We start from the raw sequence: 21557 nt of genomic DNA on the forward strand, positions 1-21557 counted from the left end.
AATTTTTCCTTTATTTTGTCATTTTGTTCTTGTATCGTCTTTTGAAATTATTGTAGGGTTTTCTCTGTGTTTTCCTCAGTTTTGTCAGTGTTTCCCTTGATCTGTCTCTCAATTCATTAAAAGTACCTAAATATAATTCTTTTGAATTCCTTATCAGGGAGTTCCAAAGCTGTGTCTTCCTCAGTGATGTGTTTTGGGTCTGTCCCTGGTCCCCTGTTTCTCCTGCTTTATCTTGCTTCTTTGTGTGGACTGCAATGCTCTGTTGTCTCTGAGGCATTGTGACATTTTTGTGTTTACATTTTATTGGTGATTGTATGTTGGAGTGACTTGACCATAATTTTCATTTTCTTTGCTTTGTTTGTATGTTGTCTACATAAGCAGGGTACTGTGCTGTGCTCCTCTTTTCGCCAGTTGGCAGCCTTATACACTCACCACCTGTCTTCTTTCCCGTTGTCAGCCTCTTGTGTTTCCCTGCCATCCTTGGCAAACAGAGCCTATTCTTAGCTGTTTTCATTCAGGTTTTTCCACTAGTTGGTACCTAATCCACTTCTGCATACTTCCTTTGAAAGCTCAGGGCTCCAGGATTATATTCTGTATCTCTGTCAATTTGTTTCTCTTTTCTTTGTCAAAGAGGGTCTGTGTAGCTTGTCTGCCTATTCCGCCATCTTACCTTGAGTTTCCTAGGCTATAATATTGATGGAAGCAGACTGCTGCATCTTTCTTCATGGAGCAGCTAGTGCTTTCAAACTGCCAGCCTTCAGGTCAGCAGCCAAAGGCTTAACTGCTACGCCACCAGCGCTGCTCTCTTTGGTACTAGGTGGATGTGAATTTGACAAGGTTGATTTATCCTTAAAGCTTATGCTTATTCACAGGTTGTTCTGAGAAATGGAATTGCTGGATCATTGGGAATGTGCATTTAAATTTTAATAAAGAGAGTGAAATTAACCTCCCAAAAGGCTACCAAAAGTTACAGTCCCACTGTTTTCACCATCTTCGTTTACACTCTGTGGTGACAGAATTTTGACATGTGTTCAGTCTGAAGGATCCAGTTTGGTCTTTTATTATCGTTTTAATTTGCCTTTCCCGAATGCTGCTAAGATTAAGCATCTTTTCCTGTAGGGGAAACACTGTGCATACCCACAGATGGCAAAGGTCCTTATCAGACTGCCTCTTTCTGAACGTTGTTTCTGTGGGCATGCAGGCTGTAAGCCAGGCCTTGACACAGCCCTGAGAAAGTTACAAAGAAGCCTGGGCCCAGAGCTCTACCTCCTGGAACACTGGGCGTGGTATAGGAGTGAGAGTCAAAAGTCATGTAAGCCTGGCAGGGTGCCTCTTTTGTGTACTTCTATAAAAACTGACTGTAGCTTTAAGGCAGTACTTTTTTTTTTTTCTCTCTCTCTCCTCTCCATCCTTCCTGCTGCCCCTGGACTCCCTGTAAGTAAGTCCTAATAAATCTGTGTCGCAGAGAATGGCTCCAGGTCATTTCTTCGGTCTCTTGGCCCTTAGTGTGAGTGTTGCCCTGAACTCGTTGGGATCATTCTTCTCTCTTTACATTTTCTTATTGTTTGCACTTTCTGCATTACCGTATTACGAATTACCTGTTCCTGGCGGTTCAAACCCATCAGCCACTCCTCGGAAGGAAGGTTGGGCAATCCTACTTCCGTAGTGATACTGCCTCGGAAACCCAAGGAGGGGTCGCTATGAGTCAGGGCTGACTCGACGGCACATAACAACAACAACAACAACATTCTTTACTTAGGAGCTCTGGTAGGGTAGTGCCTAAGGCATTTGACTGCTAACCAGAAGGCTGGCAGTTCAAACCCACCAGCCACTCCTCAGAAGGAAGGTTGGGCAATCTCCTTTCATAGTGTTACCACCTCAGAAACTCAAGGAGGGGTCACTATGAGTTGGGACTGACTCGACAGCAATGAGTAATAAGGAGTCTAGGTGGTATAGTATTTAAAATGCCTGGCTACTAACTGAAAGGTCAGTAGTTTGAACCCACCAGCCGCTCTGCAAGAGAAAGATGTGCAGGTAGAGACACTCCTTAGAACGATGAGTCATGAGAGAACAGAAGGGCAGTGTTTGCACAGGGAGATAGCTCAGGTGGCAGGAATGCATAGGAAAGAAGAACACGGGAAGAGGTAACTGCAGGGAGGAAGTGGAAGAGAGCTGTTACATTGTGGGGAATTGCAGTCAATGTCATGAAACAAAATGTGTATGAACTGTTGTATGGGAAATGGATACACTCTGTAAACTTTTATATCACAATAAAATTTTTTTTAAAAAAGGAGAAATATGAGGCAGTCTGCTTCTGTATCGGTTACAGCCTCAGAAACTATGAGGCAGTTCTACTCTGTCCTATAGGGTTGGAATTGACTTGATGGCAATGAATGTGCCCTGTAACGAGTCCCTGGGCTCAAATAGTTAAGTGCTCAACTACTAGCTGAAAGGTTGGCAGTTCAAACCCACTCAAAGGTGCCTTGGAAGACAGGCCTAGCAATTTGCTTCCAGAAGGCCTTGAAAACTATGGAGCAGTTCTACTCTGCATACAGGGGTCACCATGAGTCAGAATCTACTGCACAGCAACTAAGAACAACAGCAGTGTGCCCGTAATGGGAGGTGTGTGTAAGAGAGAGTTGTGGGCAAGACAGACCCTTCTGAAGGAGCTAACCCTGGAAACCTGCTTTCGGGGAGACACATGATCTGAGCTAGACCTCCAGATAAAGCCTTTCTTGTGACCGGTCTTGCTCTTTTTGCTCCTGACTCTCCAAGCTGAATCCAGAGCTTTCTGCTCAGTGTGTACGTGGAGGCTCCTTGTGGCCATCTTGTGAGTCTGGCTAGGCTTTATCTAATGGGATGAATCTGGCTAAAGAGATTAGCAAAATGTCTTGTGGATCCCACTTTTAATCTGCAGTGTTTAGCTGTCCCTTGTTGGCTGGGAAAGGAGCTGCAGAAAAGACGCTGAGGACTGGCCCCTCCATGAGCTGTGACTCTGAGGGCCCTGCTGCCACGCCTGGGTTAACAGGGGTCTCAAGCTAGGGGCGCCTCAACATGGGCAGCCCCTGGAACAGCTCCCTGCAGCCGCCTGCACCCTTCCCAAGGCCCTGAGTCGTCAACCCCTGAGCTCATTAAGGTCAGGAGTGTGAGTTTGGTTGTGGGAGGCTTCCAGGACTGTACCCTGCAAGCATGGTGCTGCTGAAAGTCAAATTCGACCAGAAGAAGCGGGTCAAATTGGCCCAAGGGCTATGGCTCATGAACTGGCTGTCCGTGCTGGCTGGCATCATCATCTTCAGCCTTGGGCTGTTCCTGAAGATTGAGCTCCGGAAGAGGAGTGACGTGATGAATAATTCAGAGAGCCATTTTGTACCCAACTCGTTGATAGGGATGGGCATGCTGTCCTGTGTCTTCAATTCTCTGGCTGGTAAGATCTGTTATGATGCCCTGGACCCTACCAAGTATGCTAAGTGGAAGCCCTGGCTGAAGCCTTACCTGGCCATCTGTGTCCTCTTCAACATTGCCCTCTTCCTCGTGTCCCTCTGCTGCTTTCTGATGCGGGGCTCACTGGAGAGCACCCTGGCCTACGGGCTCAAGAACGGCATGAAATACTACCGGGACACAGACACCCCTGGCAGGTGCTTCATGAAGAAGACAATCGACATGCTGCAGATTGAGTTCAAGTGCTGTGGCAACAATGGCTTTCGGGACTGGTTTGAGATTCAGTGGATCAGCAACCGCTACCTGGACTTTTCCTCCAAAGAAGTCAAAGAGTGAGTGGCTTCCAGCCCTGGGGTCAGAACTCCATGGGAACACAGAGGCCCAGGCCTCTGACCCACCCATATCCAGGGTCTTTTCCTCCCCATTGGGTTTTTGTGTACTACTTACTACTGCATATGTGAGGATGTATTAGGTTGAAGAAGGAGCCCTGGTGGTACAGTGGTTTAGTGCTTGGATGCTAACCACAAGGTTGAGGTAGGAACCTATCATCTGCTCCATAGGAGAGAAAAGACTTGGCAATCTGTTCTCATAAAGATTACGGCCTAGAATACCCTACAGGAAAATTCTTCTCTGTCCTCTAGGGTCTCAGTGAATGGGAACGATGGCAGAAAACAACAGCAAAGTTAAGTTGAACCATATGAAATCACCAATAGTCTACAATTTTTAACCTACAAAAATGGCAGCTTCCCATGGTTGGGCTTAATACTGGTTAAGGTGGGAGGAAGGTAGCAAGTAATATAAATTGCTTGGATAGGAGTCCCAAGGCAGGAAGACCTGGACAGGAATGTGTGTCTGTGTTATGAAGTCGGGATAGGATAATTCCAAAGTCATATACACTGAGACCTTCTTTGGCTTCATGTCTCGTTCGCTCAGAGTAGATCGATTCAGTCCCAGAAGCTTCAGTTTCCCAGTTAATCCCCTTGTTTTTCAGTCTTTCGGCCCTGAACACTCACTCCCAAGATGTTTGTCCCTGCACATGGCAGGAAGAGCAGGGACTAATCAGGAGATCTAGGCTGTAGCTGTTACTTAGCTATTTGACCTTGGGCAAGTCCCTCTGGTCCTTCCTTTGTTACTGTTGTCATTGTGTGCTGTGCAGTCGATTCTGCCCTAGTGACCCAACAGGACAGAGTAGAACTGCCCCATAGGGTTTCTGAGGTTGCAGTCTTTTTAGGAACAGATTGCCTTTCTTTGCTCATCTATTAAACAATGACGCTGGAATAGGTGATCTTGTAGGTCACCTTCTAGCTCCATTCAGAGCCTTGCACTGTGTGCCTCCTCACATTTATTTATTAAATCACGGTGGCGCAGCACCATGAAGTGCTTCTAAAGTGTTCTTGGCATATGTAAGAATCAAATGCTGAGACTGGATGTAAGGAAGTGTCAGTAAGAAAGGAGACTCTCACCTTCCTGTTAGAGGTAACAGCATGATTGCTTTTGTTCCCACTGGACCACCATTATGAGTCCTGGGTCATGTTCTAGGGAAGGACAGCCTCTCCCCCTCATCTCATCTCTCTGTCCAACTCTACCCAGGCCCAGACTGAAGCTTGCGGTTCGGCTGTTCGTCTCAGAGTGTTTCTTCCTTTGACTAAAGTTAGCAAATCTAAGGAATACTTGAACTCGGGACCTTGGGCACCAGCAGCAGGGTATGCTTGAAGCCCAGACAACATTAATGAACCCCAGGTGGCTAGCTTAGCTGCACCTCAAATGGAAGGGAATTCAGATTCTAGGTCACTACTTGGGATTTTGTTTGTTCTCTGTGGATGGGGATTACTGCTACAAATCCCTATTTGAGGGGAGGAGTGTAAACCGCTCTGACCTTCCTAGATGACAGGCCCACAGGGACAGCTCAAGATGGGCTGCCCCCCAGGAGTGATGTGAATTCTTGAGGTGGGGTGAGGGGCAGAGACTCATGGTAGAAGCATCCTTTGTGAGCAGAAGAGAAAGAACTTTTTAATCTTTTCCTCTGCCATTTTCCTTGATGGTCTTCTAAATAGAGTCAGTCCTCAGAGAGACTTACAAAAACTCCTTATAATCTCCCAAACCCTCTTTGTCCCAGAACAGAGAGGTTCTTCAGGTTTCTTCACTCCCAAAGGTCAGTTTATCTAGATTTGCAGGTAAATATGTAGCTTGCTTAAGACTACCTCAATGTCCTTTATCAACTTGTTTCCTAACCTAACTCCACTGACTTGGAAAAAAAAGTTTCTCTGTTGGGACAACTCTGGTGGCGTAGTGCCTAAGATATTTGACTGCTAGCCAGAAGGCTGGCAGTTCAAACCAACCAGCGACTCCTCAGAAGGAAGATGGGGCAATCTACTTCCATAGAGATACTGCCTCAGAAACCCAAGGAGGGGTCACTATGAGTTGGAACTGACTCGATGGCAGTGAGTTTGGTTCTTGGTTTTTGGTAAGGGACAACAAGAAGAGAAACAAAAACAGGAAAGAAAATTCAAGATAGATTCTCAAACCCACTGCTAGCGAGTTGATCCCCACTCAGTGACCTTTAGGACAGGGTAGAACTGCCCCATAGGGTTTCCAAGACTGTAAGTCTTTACAGAAGCAGACTGGCTGGTGAGTTCAAACCACTGACCTTTTAATTAGCAGCCAAATTCTTTAACCACTACACCACCAGAGCTCCTGATTCTTACCCTAAACTGATCAAATGCTTTAATTTTCTACATCTCAGTCTAGTCTTGCTGACATTCACATAACAGCATAGTGTAACCATAGTACAAATACAATTGAGTCCTTCATCTTATGACTTAATAGTATAACATTCACCTAATGTTCAAGCTGATCATTTGTAATGGTTGCATAATAGTCCAATGAGCTCTGGTGGCACAACGGTTAAGTGCTCAGCTACTAACTGGAAGCCTGGAGGTTCAAACTCACCAGCAGCTCTGCAGGAGAAGAGACTGGGCAATCTGCTCCCATAAAGATCACAGCCTAGAAAACCCCATGCGGCAGTTTTACTCTGTCCTTTAGGGTCACCAAGTTGGGCAATCCTACTTCCGTAGTGATACTGCCTCGGAAACCCAAGGAGGGGTCGCTATGAGTCGGGGCCGACTCGACAGCAAATAACAACAACAACAACATTAGGGTCACCAAGACATTCTGGTGGCACAATGGTTAGGGCATTTGGCTGCTAACCAAAAGTTGGCGGTTCAAACCCACCAGCTGCTCTGAGGGAGAAAGATAAGGCATTCTGCTACTGTAAAAACTTACAGCCTTGGAAACCTCATGGGGATCACTTCCAAAAAAACCCAAACTCACTGCCATTGAGTTGAATCCAACTCATAGCGACCCCCTTTGGGTTTCTGAGGCTGTAAATCTTTACGGAAGTAGATCACCCCATCTTCCTTCCGCAGAGCAGCTGGTGGGTTTGAACCCAAGACTCAGTGGCAGTGGGTTTGGTTTTGGTTTTACAGAATTACTGGGAGTCAGAATGGACTTGTTGGCCCCTGACAACAATAATATTCCACTGAATGACCATTTCAATATACACTTAGCCCCGTCCCTTAGGAAACCTTGTAGGTTGTTGTTGTTGTTGTTATGTGCCGTCGAGTCAAACCCGACTCATAGCGACCCCTCCTTGGGTTTCCAAGGCAGTATCACTATAGAAGTAGGATTGCCCAACCTTCCTTCCGAGGAGTGGCTGGTGGGTTTGAACCATCAGCCGTCTGGTTAGCAGGCAAGTGTCTTAGCCACTATGCTACCAGAGCTCCCAGGTTGTTCTTACTTACCTTTATTATAAGTAACCCTGGAGTTGACATCTTTGGGACTTTTGCCTTTCTCCCTCTCTGTGCACCCCTTTCCAGGTTTTATTTCCCTAGGCTAAATTTCTAGGAAGAAAATGTGTGTTTTCTTTAACTTTCCACAAAGCTGGTCTCAAGACACAATTTACAGAACTAAAATGCCTTTCTCTTTTCCAAAACCTCCAGGGGCCTTACTGGCTTGGTGTCTCCTACACTGCCAAGTGCTACAGCCTGAGAGGGCTGCTCTGGGGCCACCTTCACAAAGACAGGACCCCAACATTGTTTCCCAAAACTTTTAAATCAGTGGTCTGTGGACAGTACCCATGAGGGAAGCGAGGCTTGGGGGTGTGTCCAGAAAGCATCCTGGAGGTAGTTCGCTCTGCCTGAGGGGCAGTGCCTGGCACAGCCCTTTTGGGTTTGTAGAGACAATGAGCAAATGAATTGAATGACAGAATGTAGCTTGGCACTTTACCCCACACAGGGACACTGATTTTTTTTTTCTTTTTCAGGAAGTTTCTATCTTGGCTGCTTAATTTAGGAGTATTAGTAAGTGTATGTGACAAAGCTGGGTCACAAAAATCTTCCTCTGAAAAATACAAAGTCTCTTTAGTTTTGTGAACTCACAGGCATTTCTCTCCTTCAGGATTTTGTCGCAGCAGAGTCAGGGCTAGCACACCGAGGTGTCAGATGGCAGTGTAGCTGGGCTTAGGGCCAGCCGGGGCACAGGGGAAAGAGAAGGCTGCCTATCATTTACTAACAAACAAATAAACCCAGCTAGTAGCTGCCTTGGAATTGACTTTGACTCTTGGTGACACTGTGTTTGTCTATAGAGTTTTCAGTGGCTGATTTTTGGGAAGTTGATTGTCAGCCCTTTTTTCTGAGGTCCCTCTGGGTGGACTCAGACCTGCAATCTTTTGGTTAGCGGTTATGTGTGTTAACTGTCTGCCTATGCAGTGACTTCTATCATTCACCACCAAGTTCTTTTAAAAAAGAATCCTTTTCCCCTTCCTTTTTTCCTTACTTCTCCCACCAAATTTGAAGGACTTGGTAAAAAGGCTGGGGTGAGCTCCATACCCCTCCTGGACCCCAGGACTGTGGGTAGTGAGCCTGGAGCCATGAGCCGGCCAGAGGATGTAAAGTCCAGAGAAGGTGCCCACAATCCTCAAGGGATGCTGGTACCGGTGTGGGCAGGATTCTGGCACTCACAGCTGTGCCCCTAGGACATCTCCGCCCAGAGGGTTTCCCTGAGGTATTCTTACATGAAGGGTGGAACACAGTGCTTTTGTTGACTAGGAAGTAAGTCGAGGTCCTCACCCTCTAGCATTTCCAGTGCAGTTCCTGAGAGGAGGGGCTGCCTTCCCTCACATGCCTGTCCCAGGATGCCCCTCCCTTCTTGGGTGTCCTAGGAAAGGTTGAGATTTGTAGCCTGGGAAACATTCCTTGATATAAGTACCTAGCTCACCACCTAAGGAGATCTCCTCCGCCTAGCTTTGTCTTAAGAGGGTGAGTGGGACCTTAATCCGTGACTGGAACAAGGGCAAGCACTGAGTAAACAAGCTGATGCTTCTGGGGTGAGGCTGGTTCCAAAGATATGAAACCTCAAGAAGTCCCAGGCTGGGGGCTCAGGCAGCCCCCACCTCCACCAAGTCAGGCCTTCTTCTTCCAGGCTAACCCAGGCCCTTTCCTCAGGGTGCCCCAGTCTGAGGGGGAAACACAACCCTGCCCTCAGGGAGCCCCAGTCTGAGACACGGCCCTGCCCTGTGGAGACTGACAGGGCAGCTTGTCCACTGGGGGTCAGAGAGGTGAGGTGAGGAGATGGTTGCTGTTTAGGAGGCCAGCCTGCAGATTGAGAGCAGCTCAGAACTTCTGCTGGCCTCAATCCACATGACTGCAGGTGTAATATGTATGAGGCAAGTCTGCAGGCTTTAGCCCAATTTAGGGACACCTGGAGGTACATAAGGAGAAGTGATGGTAGCCAGAAAAGGGCTGCTGAGAGAGAGGAGGGAAGTCACACTTTCCTAGGAAGATTAACTAGAAAAAGCCAACAGGTAGGAAGGACATGAGGGGGGTGCTTAGAAGGAATGAGTGGGCAACTTCTGTGGGCTGGGTTCTGTATGGTTTTGGGTGAGGCCCAGTCAGCTTTAGGCCTCACTTCCTCCTCTGTACAAAAATCTGGTGGTTTTTGAGTGAGATCTCATCTAGCTCTGACAGTGGATGGTTCTAAGCAGGGAGGAGTCACTATGTTCTAAGGGCCAATCTGACTTCCCCAAGACCCCGGAGAGGCAGATGTGGTCATCCTTGCCCCCCACAGCTCACAGAAGTTAAGTTCCTCAGCTCACAAATGCAGATCTGGGACTCAATGTCTGCTCTCTGCTATACCCATCCTCTGCAAGGGGATGTATGTAGCAAATGGGTCACTTGTGCTGGTGAGAAAGGGCTCAAGGGACAGTGCATAAGCCAAGAAGAGGGTCAGACAGTTCTGAGTTTGGAGATACCCAGCTTTGAGGAGGGGGTGTTGGGCTTAGTTGTAGAGTGGGAAGGAACATTCTAGAGAGTGTGGTCTACTCAGCTGTGCCATCACATGGGGAACAGGACCCCAAGCTGATGATCCCTCCAACACCCTCCAGAAATCCCCCCGCCAGCACTTACCCAGAGCTCCACCTCTCCAGGCCTTGGGCTAGGAGCTGCAGAGGGAGAGCTGAGTGGGCTTGTCAGGACGGCCACACTGGTCACTCCTGCCACCAGCCCATGTTTAATAGCATCCCATGTGCTGGGCAGAGAGCTCTGTGGTGGGACACAGGGACAACATTAGACATAATATTAGACACATTCCTTGCTTCTACTGATGATTCATTTTCACAGTTCTAATGATGTTGTCTGTCATATGATCTGTCCTGTTTTCACAACTGGATTGTGAGCTCCCTGAGGGCACACAGAGGCCAAGTGTGGGTTCTTCTCAGCAACAAGAGTCAGCCTTTGTCCATGGCCAAGCACATGAACCGTTTTTTTCCATCCAGGGACTCTGAGTAATAATAATAGTTCATGTTTATTGCACACTGTGGTAGTTGAGGATATGTGTCTACCTGGTTTTGAGTGGCTGGGCAGCTGGATGTAGTTATTCTCCATGATAATACTGGAAATCAACTCCATGGTGGAATCTACTAGAGCAGCTGAGTAGCTGCCTTAGGGATGTGTTTTGCTTCCAGTATATAAAGAAACGTTTTGAGAAAGGTCTCTGGCTTTTTGGCACACTTGAACCCTATATGTAGCTGAGTCATCATTCAGCATCCTGTCATGGTTGCCTGCCGAGCTTGGGCCTGTTTCTGAACTTGAACTAGTGGCCTACATGTTGTTTGATAATTTTGGGACTGTGCCATCTCACTTGTCGACCTTGGGTTTGTCAGTCTCAGCAGCCAGCAGCTGTTGGAGTTAAGAGAAGCCTTAACTTCATTGTGCTGGGGCCAGGGGGCAGAGCTGAAGCCCAAGGTCAAGGGGCTTTCACCCAGCCCCTAGAGCTGGCACTTTGAACTCAGACTTCTAGCCTCCTAAACTGTAAGGGAATAAATCCCTCTTTATTGAAGTCATCCACTTGTGGTATTTACGTTAGAGCAGCACTAGAGAACCAAAACACATACCTACTACACAAGGTACTCTCCTAAGTCTTTTTACACATACCATTTCACCAACTCTTCAGGTCAACTCCATTTTACATATAAGGAAGCTGAGGCCTGGAGAGGTTAAGGAATTAGTCCAGAGGGTCAGAGCTGGTGTGTGGTAGAGTCAGAACCAAACCTGATGGTCCTGCCCTCTTCATCATTCTGCCCACCCACACCACCCCGGGCCACCTATCCTCTGGGCACTGGGGTCCTGTCCACTAAACAGAGATCAGAGGCTGCAGGGTGTGTGCAAACAGTGTCACCATAACCCAGGTAAGGGTTGTTGCAGAAGGAGGCCACCATGTACAGCCTTCTTGGAGTCTTAAGCACACTGGAGATCAACAGACTGTTGACTTCAGAACATAATCGCAGAACACGAACCAGAAATGACTCTGAAACATAAAAGGTGCTCAACCTCACTTGTAATCAGAGAAATGAAAATGAACACAACATGGCAGTATTATTTGTCATCTGCCAGGTTGGCAAAGATTAAAAGTTGGGCAGCACACTGTATGGGAATGCCCATCAGGAACAGGATTTCTCAGGCAGAGTGGTGGGGGTGCCATCATACAACCCCCAGGGGGAGAAATCTGACAGAAATCTGGCAAGATCACAGATGAACCATGATCCAATGCAAGGATGGTTCTACTAGAAATTTACCCTCTAGATATATTCATTCATCTGCATAATGATCCATGTACCATGCTAGAATGAATAGGAAATTGGGGGGAAAAAACCACAACATGTCTGTCATTGATTAGTGCCACAGCCCATCCACACAATGGGAGGATCACGTAGCTCATAGAGAAAACGAGGATGCTACCCATGGACAGAAATGGAAAAAACCTCCGAGACATTGCTAAGGGAAAAAAGAGAGGTTCAAGACCAAACACACATAATGTTACCACCTGGGTTAAACAAACAGCAAACACAGCCTGGAAGAATGAGAACACTTGTCTGTGCCGGCTGAGCTGGCCACAGTGGTTTGCCCCCAGTGAGGGGACCTGAGGGACAGGAATGTTGTTGTTGTTGTTGTTATGTGCCATCGAGTCAACCTTGACTCATAGTGACCCCTCCTTGGGTTTCCAAGGTGGTATCCCTACAGAAGTAGATTGCCCAACCTTCCTTCCGAGGAGTGGCTGGTGGATTTGAACCGCCAGCCTTCTGGTTAGCAGTAAAGTGCCTTGAGAAGATGACGTTTTTCGGATTCAAGAGATTTTATTTAGATGCTAAACACTGACATGTTTTTGAAGAGTATAATTACCATTTCAATTAGCATTGCAGAAAATAATTTTCACTTTAAACTGCATGCTTTCTCTTCCTATAGTGTAAAAGTTGTGATGATGTATTGCACTGTTCATGTGAAACTTAAAAAACAAAACAAAACACTTCAGTCAAGATGACGAGCACACAGTGAAGGGCACAGATCTGCAGTGTGCAGCTCGATAGCTGTTTTACAAACAAAGGTGCCCATAGTACCCTGCTCAGGTCAGAAGAGAACACAGCCAGCCCGCTGGGTGGGGAAGGAGACTTTCCTGAGAGTTCTCACCCGTGTGACATATGATGTGCTGTAAACATAGAAGCAGAAAAATATGAAAGTCATGCTGAGGGCCTTGCCATTCTCTCTGAGTCCCCCTGTTGTGCCTGGATAGCCAAGGGTGCAGGCCACAGCTGCAGGTGAGCACGGAGCTTCCACCTGGCCGGCAGCAGCGGAGTTCACCATGGGAGGTGAGCACCCAGAGGTCAAGAACTGTGCCTCCCTTGCATCTCCATCCTCAACCAGTTGCTGTGGAGTTGACTCCAACTCATGGCCCCTCCACGTGTGTCAGACTAGAACTGTGCTCCATAGGTTTTTTTTTTTAATAATTTTTGTGATTGGGGTGAAAGTTTACAAAGCAAATTCCTTTTCCATACACAGTTCACATACACTTTGTCTCATGAAATTGACTGCAATTTCCCACAATGCACCAGCTCTCCTCTCACTTCCTCCCCATAGTTACCTCTTCCCTGTGTCCTTCCCTTCGTGCACTCCTGCCCCTCGAGCTGTCTCCCTGTGCAAACACAGCCCTTCTACTCTCCTGTGATTGATCGCTCCAAGTATCCATGGGTTTTCAATGGCTGATTTTTCAGAAGTAGATCTCCAGGCCTTCCTTCCCAGGTGCGTCTGCGTGGACCCGAACCTCCAGCCTCTCGGTTAGCAGCTGAGAAGGCATGTTAACCATTTGCACCACTCAGGGACCTCTCTATCTGCAGCCCTGCATGAGCCCTGGGCCAGAGCAGGTTTTCTGGAAAGTGTTGTAGAGCAGCACTGATTTGGCTGGAAGGGTCTTGGTTCCAGTGACCTGTGAGGGGAGATGAGGTTGGAGAGGGGCTAGGGGCTCAAATCTGACAGTCACAGGGCCTGCCAGAGCCTCTCCTGCTGCTGCACTTCCTTCTCCGTTCACCTCTCTTGCCCCTGCCTGAGGCTTGCTGGCCTGGCAGCACACAGAGTAGATGGATGAATCCCTCAACTCCCATTCACTGGTGTCTTGGTTTAGCATCTGCCTCTCCACTCTAGAGCATAAGCTCCAGGAAGGCAGGGGGTTCGGCTGCATGTCCACTGCTCTATTTCCAGTGCCTTGAACCGTGGCTGACACATAATAGGTGTACAACAAGTATTTATTCTGTGAGTGAATGAATGAGTATCTTGGCTTTGGAGGCAGGGGATGGGGAGGACCTGGCTCCCAGTGAGAAGTCCAGAGGCCTATCTCATGCTGTCTGTTTCTCCTCCAGTCGCATCAAGAGCAACGTGGACGGGCGGTACCTGGTAGACGGTGTCCCCTTCAGCTGCTGCAACCCCAGCTCGCCACGGCCCTGCATCCAGTACCAGCTGACCAACAATTCAGCTCACTACAGCTACGACCACCAGACCGAAGAGCTCAACCTGTGGGTGCACGGCTGCAGGGCCGCCCTGCTGACCTACTACAGCAGCCTCATGAACTCCATGGGTGTTGTCACACTCCTGGTCTGGCTCTTTGAGGTAGACCTGGGCCACCTGGGGGTGGGAGGACCGAGGATGCTACTTGCCACCTTTGGGCTTAATGGGGCGGATCAAGATCTGGAGAGCATCTTTTCCTTCTTGGAACCAGCCCTTGGCCTGCCTATGAGTCAGACAGGCCTGGGCTTGAACCCTCACCAAACCAAACTCACTGCCATCAAGTCAATTCCAACTCATAATGACCCCCATTGTGTTTCCAAGGCTGTAAATCTTTAGAGATGCTTCCATAAAGATGACTGCCTCATCTTTCTTCTGTGGAGCAGCTGGTGGGTTCGAATCACCGACTTTTTGATTAGCAGCCAAGTGCCTTAACCACTGCACCACCAGAGAACCTTGGGATTGAACCCTAAGGCTTCTTTTGTTGTTGTTGCTTTGTTTTATTTTCCCCCATCATTTAGAATAAATTCTATTAAGGTGAACTTCACATCACATTCGAGTATTGTCAATAGTAGCCAGTGAGTTGGCTCTGACTCCTGGAGACCCCATGTGTACTGAGCAGAACTGTGCTCCATGGAGCTCTCAGGGCTGTGACCTTTCAGAGGCAGATAGCCAGCCCTATCTTCTGAGGCAACTCTCAGCGGGATCCACTGGCCAACCATTTGGCCAGCAGTCAAGTGTTTAACCGTTTACCTCACCCAGGAATTTTTTTTTTTTTTAACTTTGTATTGTGATTTTGGTGAAAGTGTACAGAGCAAATTTGTTTTTGATTCAATAGTGCATACACATTTTGTTCTGTGACATTGATCACAATCCCCACAATGTAACAGCTCTCTTCCCACTTCCTCCTTAATGGTTGCCTTTTCCCTGTGTCCTTCTTTTTCCTAATGCATTCCTGCCTTCTGAGCCTTATCCCTGCACAAAAGCTGTCCTTTGATCTCTGATGGCTGAATGTTCTAAGGAATGGGCACTTCCTGGTGTAATTGTTAACCTCATAGGCCTGTCTATTGTTTGGCTAAGACATGGGAGTTAGTTCAATTCCAGCCCCAAAGGGTGACTAAGGGCAACAGTCTTGGGGGTTCCATTAGTCTCTATCAGACTAGTAAGCCTAGTCTTTTTTATACAAAGAAAAAAAAAAAAAAAAAAAACCCACAAAAACAAAACCAAACTCACTGCTATCGAGTTCATTCTGACTCATAGCAACCTCCTTTGGGTTTCTGAGGTAATAAATCTTTACAGAAATAGATTGCCTAGTCTTCCTTCCTCAGAGTGGAAGTGGAAGTGGAGTGGTTTGAACCACCAACCTTCTGGTTAGCAGTCAAGTACCTTAGGCACTATGCCACCAGGGCTCCTTTTTATGATTTTGAGTTTTATTCCACATTTTCTCCCACTCTGTCCAGGATCTTCAACTATGATCTCTTCCTGAGGGATTGTTGGTGGTAGCCAGGCACCATCTAGTTCTTCTGGTCTCACGGTTGTGTAGACTAAGGTTCCTTTGGTCCATTAGTCCCTTGGACTAATGGCTTGCATGCTTCTTTGATTTTTTCACTCTTCACCCAGGGATTCTTAACATTAAACTAAGCATTTTAAAATGAACAATTAATTGGCATTTAGAACATTCACAATGTTGTGCAACCACCACCTCTCTTGTTCCAGAACATTTTCATTACCCCAAAAGGAAACTCCATATCCATTAAGCAGTTCCTCTCCACCCCCATCTCCTCCATCCTCCAGCCCTCGGCAACCATCAATCTGTGTTCTGTCTCCGTGGGCTGACCTATTCTGGGTACTTCATACAAATGAAATCATACAATATTGTGACCTTCTGGCTTCTTTGATTTAGCATAATGTACTGGAGGTTCACTCACTGCCTCCACTTTTGGATTCTGAGATCTTGGCAAGTTATTTAACCTCCATGTCATATGGAGGTAACAGCACTTAGCTTTGGGGACTCCTGAGAGGCAACAGGAGATGCCATATATACATTGTGGGTGGTCAGTAAATGGGAGCTATTCAGATTTGGGCTTCTCTAGAGATGCCAGTCGCCATTTAACTACTGTTCTATTTCTTTGTTACCCTAATTCTCATTAATTTTATCTCATTTGTAAGACTCAGAAGGCCCATAGCTTCATTCTCTCTGTAGCTACAGGGCTCGGAAGGTAGCAAATTCTCAGTGAATCTGTTGAATTCGTTCATTTTCCTCAGAGTTATTTCTTAAACACCTATAGTGTTCTAGGCACTGTCCTAGGTGCTGAACGATAGTGTGTTGGTGGGTGGTTGATCAAAGAGGCACAGAAGGTGACTCGGGTATATATCTGAGCTAATCTGACAGCAGAAAATCTAGACTCCAAACTAAAAATGTGTGGAACAAGAAACCTTGGTCAGGGGAAACTCTTCTCTTTAGAGGGGATTCCTGGAGGGTTTCTGTAACTAAGTCTATTTCTTAAAAATGGTTGCTTTTGATCAACTGCAATCCCATGTGTATTGGAGTAGAACTGTGCTCCACAGGGTTTGCAGATTCTACGTTATTCTATGCATAGTATTCCATGGTGTGTATGTACCATAGTTTGGTTATCCATTCCTCAGTTGATGGACATGTAGGTTGTTTTCATCTTTTGGCTATTGTAAATAGTGCTGCAATGAACATGGGCATGCATATATCTGTTCTTGTCATGGCTCTCACTTCTTTAGGGTATATACCTAGTAATGGGATGGCTGGGTCAAATGGTATTTGTATTTCCACTTTCGAAGGAATCGCTAACTGCTTTCCACAATGGTTGTACCATTTTACAGTCCCACCAGCAGTGTATGAGAGTCCCAATCTCTCCACAACCTCGCCAGCATTTGTTATTTTCTGTCTTGTTGAACTTTGCTACTAGTGCTGGATCCAAAGGGTTTTCAATGGATGATTTTTTTGTTTTTTTGAAGTAGAACACCAGGCCTCTCTTCTGAGCTACCTCTGGGTAGATGAGAACCTCCAACCTTTGAGTTAACTGCACTACCCATGGACTCTAGCACTCTATGGAAATTCACACTATGTAGCTGTGCCCTAAGCTGAGACATACCTATCCTAACTCATTACATAAATCTAGAGGGTGACTGTGCTCTAGCAAGGCTTCTTTAATGTTGAGGAGAACACAGCACATTCAGTGATGGTTTATCAGTCTTTGATTCCTCAAAGCAGAGTCATGGGATGAATAGGTAGAAGGAGAAGAGAAGCTCACTGCTAGGAGGTTAGGAGGTGGCATCCTCTGAAAACCATGACAAGACCAAAAGGCTAACAGAAGTCAGTGGGCAAGTGAGATTCCATTGACTGCCTCTCAATCTACAGTAAATCAGAGGAGTCTAGTGAGATAAGGCAGGAGTTCTGGTAATGCCACGGTTAAGCCCTTGGTTGCTAACTAAAGGTCAGCAGTTCAAACCTACCAACTTCTTCATGGGAAAAAGAGCTGGTGATTTGCTCCTGTAAAGATTACAGCCTAGGTAACCCTATGGGGCAGTTCTACTCTATCCTATAGGGTAGCTATGAGTTGGAATCGACTTGACGGCACACAACAAAAGTAGTGAGACAGGGTCCAGCTCACTGGGAACAGAAATCTGAATGCCCTTGACTTTTACTCAAGGTCGTTTAGTGGGTGGAACTTTGTGATGGACACAAGGGTAGCTGGTCTAACAGAATTCCCATACGTAAGCCTTGTCCTGGGATTCACAATCCAGTTAGATGAAATCTAACTCATGAAACAAAAGGAGGACCATTATCGAGTGCAAAATTAACAGCGTGGTGGTCCTCTTTCAGGAAAGCAGGAGGGGGATCAGAGTGGGCACACTAACACCAAGAGGACTTCCTGGAGGAGGTGACCTTTTCCACTTCAGAAATATTTTATTAAACTTTCAGTGGACAATAACAATAATAAAAACTTTGTTACTATCATCTACTCATCTACTACCATAATTATAAAATGTCCCCAGATAAATTATTCAATAGATATTTACCAAGACCCTAGAACTAGGTGATGCTCTTCTAGATATTTGGTGACCAAGACTCATAAGGGCCACCTTTGCTCTCAGGGAGATGTTCTCCTTCAGCAGGCCTCACCGTCTCAGAGTTTGCTCTTTCAAAAAAGGAGGATAAGAAAGCAAATAGGGGATTTGTGTAGAAACAAGTGGCTAACAGAATATGTAATTAGAAAAGTAAAAGCAGTATTTACCAAGCTGAATACTAACAAAGTACAGCCCTTACTGGGCATGAGGCACTGAGCACTCCACACATACTGAAGCATCAAATCATCAGCGCATCCGTGCAAGGCCGGTGTCATTTCATCTGAACATGTGAAAATCAGAGGAATAGACTGAGGCTTCCTAGTCACATGCCTGGTTGAGTGCCAGAGCTGGGGTTTGAGGTCAGGAATCCTGACACCAGCGTCTGTGGCACAATGGTCACTACTAGGCAAACCCAAATGATCCATTACTAGCATCCATGCAGCCATTCATCCACCCATCACCAAACTCATCAGAATAATGGAAGGAAAGGGACACCTGTTTGGAGAAAAGGAGATGGCTTTTAATTGAGCCCAACAAATAGGTACTGAGGTACAAAGGTACCCTGGTGGCGCAGCAGTTAAGCACTCGGCTGCTAACTGAAAGGTTGGAGGTTTGAACCCACCAGCTGTTCTGGGGAAAAAGATGTGCCGGTCTGCTTCCATAAAGATGACAGCCTTGGAAACCCTATGAGGTCCTACAGGGTCACTATGAGTTGGCAATGGATTGGGTTTGATTTAGGGAGGTACAGGGAGTCCTTGGGTGGCACAAATGGTTAACACGTTCAGCTATTAACCAGAAGTTGAAGGTTTGAGTCCATCCAGAGGTACCTCGGAAGAAAGGTACTTCCAAAAACTCAGCCATTGAGAACCCCATGAAGCACAGTTTTGGTAAATACCAGCTAGAGTTGGGGATTTTGTGCTACAAGCTGCTGAATGGAATTGAACCAACAGCAACTGGTTGGGGAGGAATAGGCGGGTGGCCCCCGTGGTTTCTGAATAGTCCCAATCACTAGCTATTTCTCCTTGGTCTCTATAAGCCTCCTCTTCTCTCCACCAGGTGACTATCACGATTGGGTTGCGCTACCTGCACACTGCGTTGGAAAGTGTGTCCAACCCCGAGGATGCAGAATGCGAGAGCGAGGGCTGGCTGCTGGAGAAAAGTGTGGTGGAGACGTGGAAGGCCTTCCTGGAGAGCTTGAAGAAGCTGGGCAAAAGCAACCAGGTGGACGCCCAGGGTGAGGACGCAGGCCAGGCCCCAGAGGCCGGCTGAGGGCCCAGGGCCTCCTCCCCTCCTTGACGCTGACAAGCAGTGGACTCCAAGAAATGAGGATTTCCCTCGTCCAACTGTGAACGTCTGAATCTCCTGAGGAGGGCGCCATCTTCCACAGACTCTTCTTGATGGTGGGATTTTAAAGTTTAGGGTCTCTGAAAACATTTGAACAGTTACTGAAAGATTGACTCAAAATATGAATACATGAACCCCGACTCAGGCCCATTGCCCTAGGAGATGCCCTCACAGAATGCCTCCATTTTCCCCCCACATTTGGGACCTCTCAGAGGATGACTACACTCACCACCCATCTGTCTCCGAAATACAAGAATTGAATTCCACCCTCAGGCTACTGGCCACACCTGAGGGCTGCTTCCCTTTTGAGTTTGCCTGTTAAAAGCTTGAAGTTGCTTCATACTATGTCTAAAGCATCATGTAGAGTCTGAAAAGTGTACTAGTCATGTTGTCACTCATTGTTTTAATGCCAAGACTAGCAGGTTGGCCATTGTTTGTTTAGTGGTACAGGTGAGAGACAGTTACACTTTTCTAAGAGCTTTGGTCTCTTCAAAGCATTGGGGGCTCAAAATAGAAATTCTTAAACCATGGGGCAAGAGAATTTTAAGACAAGGAATTATTTCCCTTCCCCCAAAATAAAGTTGAAGGCTTGCTTTTGTGTCACATTTGTATACCCTCAGTCACTTGGCCAGCTGGGAGCTGCTAAGTCAGATTGCTGGCGGATTCCAGCAACACCCCAGCCCTGACGTGCAGGGTGATCTCCTTTGGCTTGTCTGTGAAAGCACTGGGCTTGATTGCTGCCCTTCTGTATAAGAGATGCAAAACTCAGATAAGAGAACAGGCCTTACCTCTTTGGGGGCCCAAGGACACCAACACAGGTGGCCATGATACCCTCATGGACGCCAGAAATTCCACACAAGTCCACAGTGAAGGGTGAGGAGTTTGGGAGAATTTCCTCCTTCTTTCCCCAGTTACCCATCCTGCAGGGCAGTATTCCTGCAAGGCCTCCACATCCAAGAAGACTTACCTTTGAGAGAATTCATCTCCCCACCAGAGTGCAAGAATTTTTAATTCCCTCAGGAAGGAGAGAGAAAGGAATGATTTCAATTGTGAGCAGATCAAAGAAGGACTCAGCAAGATGGGTGGATGAACCACCAAGGTCCCCATTCCCACCTGGCTGGAGACCAAAGCCAAAAGGTGTAAAATGGAAAGGGAATTGCCCATGCATGGATGACTTACCTCTGCTTCTGAGAACGGCGTTTAGGAACAAATTGGTTTAGTCTGAGTTCATTGCTGTCCTAAGAATTTTCAACATGGCACAAATAGGACTTCTGTTGCTCCCTGGGGTATATTCCAGGGTGCTAATCTCTCACGTGGGAGCTCTGGTAGCATAGTGGCTAAGGCACTTGACTGCTAACCAGAAGGCTGGCGGTTCAAACCCACCAGCCACTCCTCGGAAGGAAGGTTGGGCAATCTACTTCCGTAGTGATACTGCCTCGGAAATCCAAGGAGGGGTCGCTATGAGTCAGGGCTGACTCGATGGCACATAACAACAACAACAATCTCTCAGGCAGGAGACCAGGTCAGAGATGTTCAGACCCTTCCTGTTGGACTTTGGTCCCAGGTTCAACTAGACTTTTGAGTCTCCTAGAGCTGCACAGAAAGAGCTGAGGGCATCAGCCTCCCCCTGATGAAGGTCCTCGAGCTTTCCCACCCTCTCAGGAATGCTAAAGACTTTGTGTAAGTGCTGCCCTAGGCCCATGTGTGTAACTGCTGTCACCAGCTTTACAATAGACATTAAACATTTTATGAAAATCACTTTTGTTAAATGAGTGTCTTAGCCTACTACAGCATGTACCACAGAATTCCCAACTCTGGCTAGTATTTACTACTAAAAAAAGGAATAAAAAAAAAAAGGAAAATGACTCTAAAAAGGAAGCATAGTACTGTTCATCAGGGATGCTGTTTCAACAACATGGGTGTCACCTCTTGCCCTCTTATCTGAAAGAACAATGACTATTAGGTTATTCAAGTCATCTCAACATTTGCTAGAGTCTGGGCCAGAGCTGAGTTTATTTAATATGTAATGCAACGCACTGCCGCGGAGCTGGATCCGACTCATAGCAACCCCTCCTTGGGTTTCCATGGCGGTATCACTACTTAAGTAGATTGGGCAACCTTTCTTACAAGGAGTGTCTTAATTGAGTGATTTAAACATAAATTCCAAATATTTTTTTCTGCTCTTGCCGAAACATATTTCCCTAAACAGGGAAACACAAGTCTCTCTGGGGCCAGGTTACGGGGCAGACATGGCAACCTGAGCACTGGTGAGATCAAGGGCAAATTGACCTG

General features: G+C 46.8%; 1 protein-coding gene across 1 annotated transcript; it reads left to right on the forward strand.

Annotated features, from left to right (window-relative positions):
* Positions 1-3189: 3189 nt before the first annotated feature.
* Positions 3190-19190, forward strand: PRPH2 (peripherin 2). Its single transcript, XM_007936242.2, has 3 exons — positions 3190-3770; positions 13679-13925; positions 18978-19190. The coding sequence occupies exons 1-3, from the start codon at positions 3190-3192 to the stop codon at positions 19188-19190; spliced, it is 1041 nt and encodes a 346-aa protein (XP_007934433.1).
* The last annotated feature ends 2367 nt before the right edge of the window (positions 19191-21557 follow it).

The sequence above is a fragment of the Orycteropus afer genome, unplaced genomic scaffold (genome assembly GCF_000298275.1).
Source record: "Orycteropus afer afer isolate SDZICR_OR568_19922 unplaced genomic scaffold, OryAfe1.0 scaffold00034, whole genome shotgun sequence".
Lineage (NCBI taxonomy): Eukaryota > Metazoa > Chordata > Mammalia > Tubulidentata > Orycteropodidae > Orycteropus > Orycteropus afer.